The 13,419-nt window shown below is 41.2% G+C and overlaps 2 protein-coding genes across 5 annotated transcripts in view; one reads left to right on the top strand and one right to left on the bottom strand.

Annotated features, from left to right (window-relative positions):
- The window catches only part of kiaa0895l, a 62,098-nt gene that overhangs the window by 12,203 nt on the left and 36,476 nt on the right, over positions 1-13,419 (top strand). The window lies entirely within an intron of this gene.
- LOC109202177 (zinc finger BED domain-containing protein 1) lies at positions 1,858-4,750 on the bottom strand. Of its 3 annotated transcripts, XM_025902340.1 has the most exons (3): positions 3,582-4,747; positions 2,819-3,325; positions 1,858-2,729 (listed from the first exon to the last, which is right to left on the bottom strand). In XM_025902340.1, the coding sequence occupies exons 2-3, from the start codon at positions 3,266-3,268 to the stop codon at positions 2,337-2,339; spliced, it is 843 nt and encodes a 280-aa protein (XP_025758125.1). In that variant the 5' UTR covers positions 3,269-3,325; positions 3,582-4,747; the 3' UTR covers positions 1,858-2,336. The 3 variants fall into 3 exon arrangements, 2 of the variants coding, with proteins under 2 accessions (XP_025758125.1, XP_025757965.1); XR_003215793.1 differs by having other exon boundaries at positions 2,819-4,750; XM_025902180.1 differs by having other exon boundaries at positions 1,858-3,325; positions 3,582-4,750.

Below are 13,419 nucleotides of genomic sequence, written 5' to 3'. Positions count from 1 at the left end.
CTTCTATCTATCTACGACTAATTATAAAACTCTGAGCATATATGAGTAGATATCTGTAAACATAAATGACAATCAACAATACAAATCTGACATTCTCCCCTTTCGGCAGTTATGCTGTAAAAGTCTGTAGTTATGAATACCTCATGTCTGACAGTGTTAATGCAACCATTTTTATACCCAGCATATGTAAACATACAGTTTGACAAACATATTAGCAGTTATCCAATTTCTCATTGATCTCATTCAATGGTAAACTGCATCCTACAAGTGAACAAATGAATTGTTAATGCTCAAAATAAGAAATTAACATTTTCAAGATCACTCCAGCTTGATGGTGTTCCTCCGCAAGACATGTAAATCACGTCTCTCTGCAGAGTGGTTTAAGTTCTGCAGGACGTCATAAATGTCTCTTCCAGTTGTTTCCATCACTGTCCATAGGACCAGAGTCCAAATGTATGTAGAATAGACATTCAAACATACCAGTTGGTTTTGTTGCTTGTCAACGTGGGTCTCAGCTATCGTGAAAGCTGCAGACCTCGTCAGCACTCTACTTTTATGGCCTCTGTTCTGTGGGGGACATTTGACTCCTCCATTGTCCATCCTCTGCAGGAAAAACCCTCTGTGGAAAGGGTGCTGGATCCAGTTATCTTACTGCTGTTATGATCCCAGCAGTCTTCAGAGTGCCATCGTATGCACAGTAGTGTCACTGCATTAGGTGATGTTCATAGGAAACTGCTGTCATCACCACCATAGCTTCTGGTTCCTGTGCTTTTCACAGAATCATGATGCCATCCTTGGACTCCCCCTGCGCTGTCGGTGGAGCTTGGCATGCTCCCCTCATCCTTCAGGTGCCCGTCTGTCGTCCACAATCTCCTCTGTTGGCCTCTGGAAATCCCCCTTGGCACAGCTCTCATTCCAACGCAGCTTCGTGGTCCTTGCTGTGGCTCCAAAGTCTGATCTCATGATGGGCCAACCAGCTCGACCTTTGACCTCAACCACTGCCTGGACTGTCAGCTATGCCTGGAATGGGTTTGCTTGTCACTGGGCCTCTGAAGATTTCTCAGGAGATTCCTTTCAGCAATACTCTGACTGCTGCACCTGTATTTCCTTGCTAGGAGGAAAAACTTCTATTTGGAAAGCATGTCAACCATCATCAAACCACATTCTTTAGTTCAGTGAGCTTCATTTATGGACCATCAAAGCCTCATCTGAACATGGATGCACCACTTTACATAGGTTTAATACCTGTTGATTAACTGTTAATCACACAAATCACTGCAAAAATAAAAAACATAGTTTAGAAAACATAGAAAAGATAGTTTCATGTAACTCTGTAATTCTGGACCCCTCCTCTTGACGCATGGACACTCCCATGAGTCAACTTGTCAAACCCAGATTCCTGTCTGAAAGAAAAAGGTTAGCTAGATCATGTCCCAGGCAACATCAGGGCGTCTCCTCCTCTGGAGCAGCACCACCCCGGACCTATAACCCTGCAATAAAAGATGTTAGTGTGTTTTGCATATTAAGTTTGCTTAAAAACTGGTTCCGCCTGGAGCCTGCACACACACCATCATGGCCTGGAAAACAAGATCTGGAAGTGAAATCAACCTTCACACTTATAAACAATTGTATCTAGGGCTGAACGATTATGGAAAATAATCTAATTGCGATTTTTTGCCCCAATATTGAGATTGCGATGCGATATGCGATTATTTTTTAAGGTCTTTGTCTTCTGTATTATTAAACAAAGACAAGCAATACATCATATAGTATGGCCAATACTATATTACATTAATTTTAAACTGTTCTTTCCTGGAAGACAGACCTCTGTTATGATGACATGAGGTGATGCATGAATTGATGACTGACATTTTTATTTAACTTCTTCAATCACAACAGTATATTTGAACATACACAATAGTTTATTTTTAGCTTACAAACATCTGAGCATAAAGTGCTGACAAGGAACCCTGGTGTAAACATTAAAATGAAAGTCAGTACAATGTGCAGATTGCAGAAATATACATAAAAAAATCAGTGGCTTTACCACACTCAGTTTTTCGACATCTGTGAACTACTAGACAGTCATTAAATTAAAAAATAATATTAAATAAATAAAACTAATAAATAAAAAATACACACATCTTACTGATCTCTGCAGTCAGTAACATTACACATAAAGTGCAAACATAATAGCAATTGTATAAACACACACACAAACACGCCTTTAAATTAAAACTGGCTGAACATCTTGATTATCTGCAGTAAGTAACAGCAACACAGCACAAACTAAAGTGCACAATGAGTATGGCTCAGCTAGCCATAATCATCCTAGCTCACAGGTTTTTTGCTAGGAAGACCAGCATATCTACTTTTGCTGGCTTTAAGGATGAGCGAGTGCAGGTCACTATATTCCCTCCAGTGCTGAACAGACGCTCTGAGGGGGCACTTGTGGCTGGCACACACAGATATTTGCGGGCCATCTTGCACAGTCGTGGAAAGTGAATGTTGTGCACCTTCCACCAGGCTAAGGGATCATCCTCTCCGTCAATGACAGGGGTCAACAGGTAACTATTCAACTCTGCCTCCACGACATCTTCAAGTGGCAGAGGCAAAGCTGAAGAGGCCGCACTGGTTTTAAAAAGACTACCAAGAGTCTTCTTTGCCTTTCCCCCAGAGGCCTGTGCACTTGGAGAATTTTGAGCAGTTTCAGTGCGAGACCTCTTCTCCTGCCAGATGGGAAGAGAGACATTAGTTTTGCAGTTAGCTTATATATAAATATTATGTGTTTGTGGAAATATAATTTTCAAGGATTTACCTGATTATGTGTACGTCTAGCCGATTCCACCATTTCTGTCTTCAGTCGGGCCTTAATGGCAGGAAGGTTGTCTGCGCTGATGTATTGCGTTTTGAACCTAGGGTCCATGAACGACGCAACATCCAAAAGCTCCTGGGTGTTGAGGTCACTATACTTGTCGTTGAGGTATGCCAGGACCTTGGTTTTAATTGATCTAGTCAGATCAGTGTCCTCAGCATCTTCAGCCAAGACTGATGTTGCCAGAAGATGGAGAACTGGCTTGAGGTAGGAGATGCTCACATACTCTTCTCCAGAAAGAGCATCAGTAAATTCGGAGAGAAGATGCAGTGCCTTATGAATGGACTCCAACACTTCAGCATCCTGCCAGGTTGGGATGAGGGAGCGTGCATGTCGGTCACCTGTCAATACCTGCGATATGGCTTTCATCTGTTCCAGCACTCTGGCAATCATTTTCTCTTTGGACCCCCATCTTGTAGGGCACTCAGTAATGAGAGAGTGCTCAGGAAGCTTGTTGTTACATACATCATGACATACAAGAACATAAGACCATAAGACAAAAACAAAAAAGAAAATACATAAGAAGAGGTGGGTACATCAGTGTGGGGTTGACATAACATATCTAGAATTAACAGCAGTAAAGAACAAGATAAATAATAGTGTGGTGTGTTTGTGGGAGAGAGTGATACACAGGCTCGCGCATACACACACACACACACACACACACACACACACACACTCTCTCTCTCTCACGGCAGTAACTTACCAATAGCAAGATGTAATCTGTGTCCGAAACACTGGAGCCTGGTCCATTCGTTCAGCTGTGCTGCTTTCACCATATTTGACGCGTTGTCCGTCGTTATGCAGACAAGGTTGTCTTCAGGGAGATCCCAACACGCAAGCCCCTCTCTCAGGCCAGCAGCAATGTTTTCCCCTGTGTGGTCTTCGGGGAAGTAGGCCGTTTGTAGGCTGCGAGCTTCGAGGTGGAGGTCTTCGGTAATGTAATGCACCGTCAGACTTTGATAGGGCTCTGCTGTACGGCTTGACCACATGTCTGTTGTCGCCGCAAAAAACTCAACAGCCTTTAACTCCGCTGCAACCCTCCGCCTACATTGCATATGTAGCTCGGGTATTGCAGTCTGACTGAAATACGTGCGGGAGGGCATTCTGTACCTCTTATCCAGTGTAGTTACCAAATTATTGAACCCAGGCTTGGTCACCGTATTGACGGGCATCATGTCTTTCGCGATGCAGTGCGTTACTGCTTTGGTGATTTCCACGTGCCGTTTTGAAGTGCGTTCATATGGCGTAACACCTTCAAACAGTTCGGTCAGTGATCCTTGCCGAGTAACGTTACTAGGTTTATTCTGCACACTACTAGATTTTTTAGCCATACATCTATCATACTCTGTTTTGTGCTGAGTCTTAAGGTGCTGGTACAAATTCGTAGTGTTTCCCCGAGATGTAGAAACTCTACCAAGACAGGTTTTACACAGTACCTGACTCTGTGCGACATCATCTCTTTTAAACCCAAAATATTCCCACACGGCTGATGTGCAGTTCCTCTTTGGTACTAGCATCCCCGCAGGCTCTGGTTCTGTTGAACCTGAGGCCATTGTGTAGGCTACAGCTTTGCTTGCTAGTTCACTCTCGGTAGACTGTTTCAAAACTTTGCTCCCCGTGTCACGTGACCAGAGTGCAGCCTCTGTGGTTAGACAATCTCGTTTGATCATATCACATGTTTTACTCGCGCATGTCACGTAAACAGAGTATAATCGCAGCCTTTGCGGTTAGAAAATTGCACTTGATCATATCGCGATATTATCGCAAATGCGCTATATTGTTCAGCCCTAATTGTATCATAAGAGTAATAAAGCATTCAGCATCAACAGGACAAGTATCATGTGCAGGTTTTCTCAAATCAGTAAACTACAATTATTGCCATAATTTTGCCTCAGACATGGATCATCCCATGTACTCAGTTAACATTAGTGTAATCGGTGACTTCCCTTAAGCAAAGTCACTCCACTTAGCTATCACTAGGAGCTCAGTAGTGGCCAGCTAATGAGCCCCATATTCAACTATTCCACAAACACTGCATCTCTTATTTGCTTTCTCATGTTACTTGTCCGTCTCTGCTGAATCCTCTACATGCACTCTTAGAAAAAACAAACATTAGCAACACACATGGACAATCCTGGAGGTCAGGCACATATTGACAGGGTCCAGAGGTGCTATAAAAAGACCATAAAGTTAGCCATCCATAGCTGTGGAAAGAAGTGACACTAGTTTCAACACAGGGAATGTTTCACATGTTATTCACATCGTCAAAGTAACCTTTAACATTTTCCCAACAACACAGTGTAACAGCATCACCAACTCATAACCTGTAAACACGGTTTTCTTCACACATGAACCCAGAAATCCTGTCGTAGAAAACATCAACCAGCTGTCCTGGTATAAATCACATGATCAACTCACATGAAGACTGTAATGCTGTAGAAAAGTTAGCGCTGCGCAGGTGTATACACACTTTCTCACAGTTACCTCTGTGAGCAACACAAGGTAGTGAATAACACCCCTGGTAGATGCACAGACACAGAGAGTGGCATTTAAAAGGTTAAATTGGTATAGCCAAAGGTCACGCAACCTCAAATGTTGCTGTCATCTTTCTGCTCCTGTAAAAAGAAACACACATAAATTCATCCACCCTTTTGTCCTGTCTAGGTGGAGGTTAACCTTGAGTAGTGGTCAAGTCTTGTCAGCTTTTATCAGCTTTTACCAGTCAGTCAGTTTTTTTTCTTTTCTCTCTTCCACTCATTCATGCATTCATTCATTCTTTCTTTGCTGATAGTGGAAACTATCGTCGCATTTAGTTTCCACTCTCAGCAAAATGACGTCATTTCAAAAAGAAAAAGAAGAACTTTAGATTGGATTACCTCGCTGAATCCTTTTTGACAGGGACTCTCTTTTTAATTGTCCCAGATAAGTGACTTTCTCCTGAGCCCATTTTAATGTGGAGAAGCTCACTTGCAACAATTTTCACGACATAGCGCTTCTGTTCTAATCGTGCAGATCTGCTCAAACAGAGATCATCAAACAAAACTTTCAGTCTGTGAAAGTATCAAAACAAAAAGGCCTCGTTCAGTCATGACACATGCTCCTCATCTCAGGAGGGTAAATCATACCATTAGCATGATTTATCATACCATCATACTAACTGGCAGGCTCAACTTCACAACAAAAGAAAAATCATCAGCTAGATAAACTCCAAACCAACCATCAGCCGCACAACACACAACATGAGCCTCATGTCTTATTAGCTATGAATTTAATCTGTACCTTTTACTCATTTAGGCCACAGATTTCATTTAGTTATCCTTTTTTCCCGTCATCATAAAACATGTGACATCATCAGGTATTTCACAAAAAACGTTTGTTCTTATGTATTCAGAGTTGTGTATCTGGGTGCAGGATTCACTCGCACATCACAACAGGAAACTCAGTGTTTTAGAGTCTCCACTCTAACAAACTCCAACACATCCCATTCACTCGTGCTAGAATTCAGTCACCTTTCATTAATCTAAGAACCATCAACTAATTTGCATATCAGCTATTAACCCACTAAGTTGACAGGACAACAGAAATGCATGTTCAAAATATCATCACAAAAATAGAATTTCCCTCATACAGTAAATTACTTGTGCTGCATCAGTCAGGCAGAAAGCATCTCCCAATTTACTATATTAACAACTAAATTTATTGTCTGATCACTGGTTGGTCAAACCAGAATCTTTTTTTTTCCACAAAAATTAAACTGTTGTCCTGCAACCCAGAGAGTTAATTGTCAGCATTGGATAAATTCAGCATTTGATAACAAGTCTCTGTTAAATTTACACTATTTTAACACTGATGAGAGATAACAAGCTGATCTTCATTGCATGTATGTTTGTGTTATTAAGCAGGTTTAATCAATGTGTCTGGAGCTGCATCTCCAGCAGGGCATGTTCTTAAAGCTGCCTTTCCTACACACTCCTCTGCTATTAATTGATCATTTTTTAACCAATGTGCTATGAGTCCACTGATCTTTGCATCACACCAGGTGACTTGGACAAGATGATAAACAGACTCACATGCTCAAGATGCTGTCTAATCTTCATGAGCTCTCTTGTGTTTGTGTTAGTAGGGTTAATGCATGTTCTGCTTGTGTGTGTGATTTTGTATATGTTTCTTTTTGCAGTGTTTCAGATTCCTTCACAATTTTCCACTTAAGCAGTCAGTTTTCTTTTCCCCAGGTTTGCTAACCCAAATTTTGATTTCCCACATTAAACAACAGCATTCCTCTGTGTTCTCACCTACTGCTCTCACTCTGTCCTCTCGCACTTCAACAGTCCAACAGCCGGCAGTTCTTCAGCTTTGTCCTCTGTTCCACTGTCTTTTCTTGCCATTTTCTCCAAAGGTGGCAAATGTCAAACTCCTCAGTTCTTTTCACATGCACAGTGAATTTGCAGCTTGTTGGAAACACAGTGCCATTCATCAATTCAGTCAGGATGATGGTTTGCTCTTCTTCTCTGATGCTGTTTGTCCACACTGCTGCTGCTTGCTGGGTCTCTCTGCTCAGGACTTTGCTGCTGTCTCTTTATCTGCCATGTTATTGCTCTTTGGAACTGCATTCCTTGTCTTCAGGGAGGAGTGAGAGCTCGCTTGTGAGGATGAGGGACACGGTGTCAGTCAGCCAAAAACCTGGCCTGAATGTTTCCAATGATGTTAAACTATAACTTTCTTCCGACTGCTGCATGTGGAAAATTGATTCAGGTCTGCTTTTAATCTGAAAGTGACAAAACTAAGACATTTTCATCATTATCATCACTGCTTAACCAACACACAGAACTCTCTCTGTCTTTTGAACTCTTCTTTCTTAAAAGCAGAAAATGAGATTGTAGTTGTTCTTGCCTGATAAACACAAAACCTTTTCCCTATGATTATTTTTCATCTACAATGTAAATTTTGTCTCTTTTTTATTTTTATTTTTTATTTTTTTGCGTAGTCACCTGCAGAATCACCGTTCTCACAATTGGAGGCTTAAAAGTTACTTTTACACAGCGCACACACACACTGCGACGTCAGGCACATTCACACTCACTTTTTCATCTGCATAAATAAAACATGTGGCTGTTGACATGTGCCATGGTGATCCATAAGTATGATCACAAGTTTATCTAGTTAGTTTTCAACCCAACAAAACAACTAAACAGAAACATGATGCTGATGCTATGAACACTCTACACACATGAGTCAAGATGCAGGAAAACTGCTGCGCATCTGAAAGAACTCACAGAAACGCTGCACACTCCAGTTATCATAGTTATCATAGTTCTGTTTCTCTCTCTTTGATGAGTTCTCAGCAGCTCCTGATCTGATAATGTGTAGCTTGCTCATCAGCTCAGAAGAGACAGCAACACAACCTCACACAGTGGTTGTGTGCTTTTCCCACAATTGCAAAGACTTGCACTTTCATATTCAATTCAGCTTCTCCATCATGTAGTTTTCAGCTGTTTCACACAGGGTTCAGCATATTAGTTGTTTTCACAGGCGTACTCTATATCTCAACAATGGCTCATAATAAGACGACAGTCTTTCAAACAGGTCAAAAGCCTCTATGCACGTCATTAGTTTAAATATTTACCTATTTTACTTCATCTCATATGTCATTGTACTGAATTTGAGCAACCCTAAACTTAATGCAGATTACTGTTACACAACGCACACACACACATATAGACATTTGCGCGCTTTTACAATTTGTTACGAAGTAATTACGGCTACTTCTAAAACCCAAGTCTAATTCGGTTCGTTATGGCGAATCCTAACCTATTTTAATTTATTTCACGAAGTAAATGTCAGGAGATTTATTCTAAAACACTTCTTCAGTTGAGAATCAGAGAGGAGAAACACAGTTTTACTTGTATACAAGGGCAGCACAGGGCAGGGCTCTGTGACACGCCCTCTGAGCCTGCCCTGGTCTTTATTTATACATCAGTGGGTGTTTGTTCTTTACATTGGAATATGGATGTTTAGGTGTGTGCGTGTGTGTGTGTGTGTGTGTCCATAAACGACTTCGCTAAACCTGCTGGTCTGGAAGTCCAACAGTTCATCTAAACAAAAGGCACTTAGACTAAAACAGACATAGATACGTTTATCCTACCATAAAACAATAAGACAAGGTATGACCTCTCCCATGCTCCCAGGATGTGGGTATGAAAACCAGAACACTCTGGAATGCACATAAAAGTCCTTGCAGCCTTCTACAGATCACACATCCTAACACTACACAATCGATTATACACCTCTAAGCATATCTGGAAACTTATATCATTAAAAGCTTATACTGACTACTAAGTACAATTTTCCATTGACAGAATGAGATTTAGAAGTATTAAATTAAACTAGAAAGCGAAAATTTCAGAAGAAATTTTAAGTGTGCCTATGCCGCTGGTAATCACTGTAGTTTGCCATTCATACAGCTACAGAGAGCAAAACTCAGCAGAGCAGCCATTCTCCACCATGAACTATGGTAAAAACAAACACCGCTCGCGCCTCACAGATGACAGCTTACAGTTTTGGGTAAAGATGAAGTGACTTTGTACAGCCCCGATTTGCAGACGCTGTGCACACAGGTTCATGAGCAGAAGTCCCATTGTACCACGGCAGACCCGACAATGTTTGCATGAACACGCTTTGAAGCATTATGTTATGGACCACTTTTCACACATGGTTGGTGTACCCACACAGCCAGCTGTAGCTTTTCAACTCACAGCCTGACACACACCAAAAAAACAGCCGAGAGAGCACAGACTACGCCAGAGAGGCGTGATTGCAGATGCTGCTCAGGTGGGTCCACTTCCCCTGCAGCGGCACTGCAGACCACGCCCCGCCACACACATCAATCACGTAAAATAAATATTTATGCACTTTTGCATTCACTTTTTGTTTTTTGTTATTTTTACACAGTGTTCTGAATGATTAACAATGGTCTACAGCCAATCTTGTGTATTATTATACAAACTTTGGTTGTAAGATGCCCTACCTGGCCCCCTGGCAAAAGCTTTGCTAGATCCGCCCCTGCACAGTTACCAGCTGTCAGCTAAATAAAAAAAGGAGCTTGGTGTTTATTTCTCTCAGAAACAGTTCATAACTTCCCTTCAACTCATTCATGTCACCTAAAAAAAAGGTAAACCTGTTTCTCCATCACCAGTTCAGCTCTGATGATTCAGTAAGGTCATCTCCTGGTTTCAACCAGCCGCTTCTACAGCTGTGGCTCCAGCAAACATCAGCTGATACTAGAAATTAAAAGCAAATGAATTCTAACAACAGCTGATGAAGCTTAAACGTGCTGCTGTGTTTAGCGCGATAAACAAGAGCGAAAAGCCGATCGTTGATCAGTTTCATGATTGAAGTTGCAACAGGCCAGAGAATGACAGGGGAGGCTTCATAAAGACAGAATAAATCGTAATATTTTCTCTGAATGTGGGATCTGACCCAAATAGAGTGCAGTTCATAACTTCTTACCTGAAATTCAGTTCAACTCACGCTCCTGCCTGTTAGCAACCACCGGTCGATCGGCGGTCGCCTCTCCGCCTCTTATGTCTCGTTCGCGGCATGTCCTTTCTGTCACACACTGCTGCCCTCGGTTGTAGCTCCACCATCTAACAACTCAGTTAATTTTTCCACATCGACCAACATCATCGGCCCATATAAACGAAAAATAAGTCCAGCTAAAACAGACTGTTGGCGAGCAATCGGGTGGTGAAACGTTTCAGGCGCCTCACTGCAAGACAAGTCCGGGTTCTTTTTCACGAAGGGTCGCTAGCGGCGCTAGCTAGCTAGCCGGCTATCAAGACATGGGATGTCTTGATAAAACGAGCAGATATTTGAAGTTTACACACCTACATTCTCGCCTGAATATATCTTAAAAGTGTATTTTGTGACCTAGAAACACGAATAAAAGACATATAAAACGAAGTGGTGTCCGCCATCGTTTGACTCGGTAGAGGCATGCTATGAAAAGCATTGCGGTTACCGTAACTATTCAATGGTTCGCGCAACCTTAAAACTTCCAATGGTTCCTGAAAGCAGCGAGGCTGTGCGCGCCATTGATATTGTCGTCATTACGGTATCCAAATAAGGGTAGACAGGATGTACCACTCCCGGCATACCACTAGAGAGAGCCAACACACCACAAATGAAGTTTGAAATTTGTTTCAGTGGGACCAAAAGATGGAGCCAACACACCACAAATGAAGTCTGTTTCTATGGCGCCAAAAGAAGAATCTTTCTAAATTTGCACTAAAATATTAATATTTAAAAAACTATAAAAGTCATGAACACCAAAAGTCGTACCATACTAGTCCAGCTCCAGCCGCACAAAATGATCTAACATATGTAACCCTATTGTCAAAACTGTTCGGCAGAGGAGCGCGGGAAAATTTTCACTAAAATATTAATATTTAAAAAACTATAATAGTCATAAACACCAAAAGTCATAGCACACCATTCCTGATCCAGCCGCACAAAATGAGGTAACATATATGAAGCTTGTCTCAAAACTGCGGGGCGAGATTCGCTGCAAAATTTCAGGCGGAAACTGAAGAATAATAATAACTAGAAAAATTTGCATTTCCTGCGAAAATGCTGTGTGGATGCCTTAATGCTGAAGCTGTCTGCTCAAAAACTGAAAAAGATGAAAAGTTGTAAAAAGTTGTATGGTGGTGAAAAAAAAACAAAAAAAATTGCCCTGAGCAGGATTCGAACCTGGCCCTCAAGGTCTCAAGGCAGCCACTCAGCTCACTGAGCTAAACTCACTCTGACAAAGAAGAGGTGGAGAGACGGACAATTCTGCTGAAATGAGCAGAAGCTGCTGAGAATTGTGCTGATAAGAGGAGAAAAGGCTGAAAATTTTGCAGAAAAGAGGTGAATCAGCAGAATTTCTGCTGAAAAGAGCTAAAGAAGCAGAACGTTGCACTGAAAAGACATGGATCAGCAGAATTTTTGCTCAAAAGTGTTTTTTCTGAAAACAGCTGATATTTGTGCTAATAAGAGGTGAAAAGGCTGAAAATTTTGCAGAAGAGGTGAATAAGCAGAATTTGGGCTGAAAAGAGGTGAAAATTCTGCTGAAAAGAGTTCAATCAGCAGAATTTCTGCTGAAAAGAGTTCTGGAGAACTCTTTTCAGAATTCTGCTGAAAAGAGGTTTTTGCTGAAAACAGCAGAAAAAGCTGGGATTTGTGCTGAAAAGTGGTGAAAAAATTGAAAATTTTACTGAAAAGGGGTGAAAAAGCTGAAATTGAGTTAAAAAAGTTTAACTGTTAACTGAAAGAAATGTTGCCATAAGCGGGATTTGAACCCCGGCCTCCCAGTCTGAGAACGGATGCTCATCTCACTGAGCTAAAACACAGGTCATCCCGGCAAGGAAAATCAGTGAGGCCACTGATAATATGGCAGAAATGGGCAAAAAATATTGCAAAAAAAAATTCAATATCTCAAAAAGTATAGAAGTTATGAGCACCAAAAGTCATAGCCTACATTAGCAGAAAGAGCAGAATTTTTTAAAGTTTGAACTGAGAAAATCGGCTGAAAACTGAGGGAGTAGTTAAGCGGCAAAAAACGTACGGAAGCAACCAGAATAAAGTATAATAAAGAACTAGAAAAATTTGCATTTCCTGCGAAAATGCTGTGTGGATGCCTTAACGCTGAAGCTGTCTGCTGAAAAGCTGAAAAAGATGAAAAGTTGCAAAAAGTTGTATGGTGGTGAAAAAAAAATGTCACCCTGAGCAGGATTCGAACCTGGCCCTCCTGGTCTCAAGGCAGCCACTCATCTCACTAAGCCAAACTCATTCTGACAAATAATAGGTGGAGAGACTGACAATTTTGCTGAAATGAGCAGAAGCTGCTGAGAATTGTGTCGATAAGAGGTGAAAAGGCTGAAAATTTTGCAGAAAAGAGGTGAATCAGCAGAATTTCTGCTGAAAAGAGGTAAAGAAGCAAAAAGTTGCGCTGAAAAGAGATCAATCAGCAGAATTTCTGCTCAAAAGAGTTTTTTTCTGAAAAAAGCTGAGATTTGTGCTGATAAGAGGTGAAAAGGCTGAGAATTTTGCAGAAGAGGTGAATAAGCAGAATTTGGGCTGAAAAGAGGTGAAAATTCTGAATATTCTGCTGAAAAGAGTTTAATGAGCAGAATTTCTGCAAAAAAGATGGAAAGAAGCAGAACATTGCGCTGAAAAGAGGTGAATGAGCAGAATTTCTGCTGAAAAGACTATTTTTTCTGAAAACTGCAGAAAAAAAATGAAAATTTTGCTGAAAAGGGGTGGAAAAGCTGAAATTTGTGTTGAAAAGAGTTAAATAAGTTGAATTGGTAACTGAAAGAAATGTTGCCATAAGCGGGATTTGAACCCGGGCCTCCCAGTCTGAGAACGGCAGCTTATCTCACTGAGCTAAAACACAGCTCAGCCCGGCAAGGAAAATCAGTGAGGCCACTGATAATATGGCAGAAATGGGCAAAAAATATTGCATAAAAAATTCAATATCTCAAAAAGTATAGAAGTTACGA

The sequence above is a fragment of the Oreochromis niloticus genome, linkage group LG1 (genome assembly GCF_001858045.2).
Source record: "Oreochromis niloticus isolate F11D_XX linkage group LG1, O_niloticus_UMD_NMBU, whole genome shotgun sequence".
Classification (NCBI taxonomy): Eukaryota; Metazoa; Chordata; class Actinopteri; order Cichliformes; family Cichlidae; genus Oreochromis; species Oreochromis niloticus.
The sequence above is the reverse complement of the archived record's forward strand: the minus strand, read 5'-3'. Positions and strand labels throughout refer to the sequence as shown.

What these genes read in the sequence shown, in the direction of transcription:
- LOC109202177 (XM_025902180.1), bottom strand. Translation starts at nt 4,548, where the DNA reads ATGATCAAACGAGATTGTCTAACCACAGAGGCTGCACTCTGGTCACGT.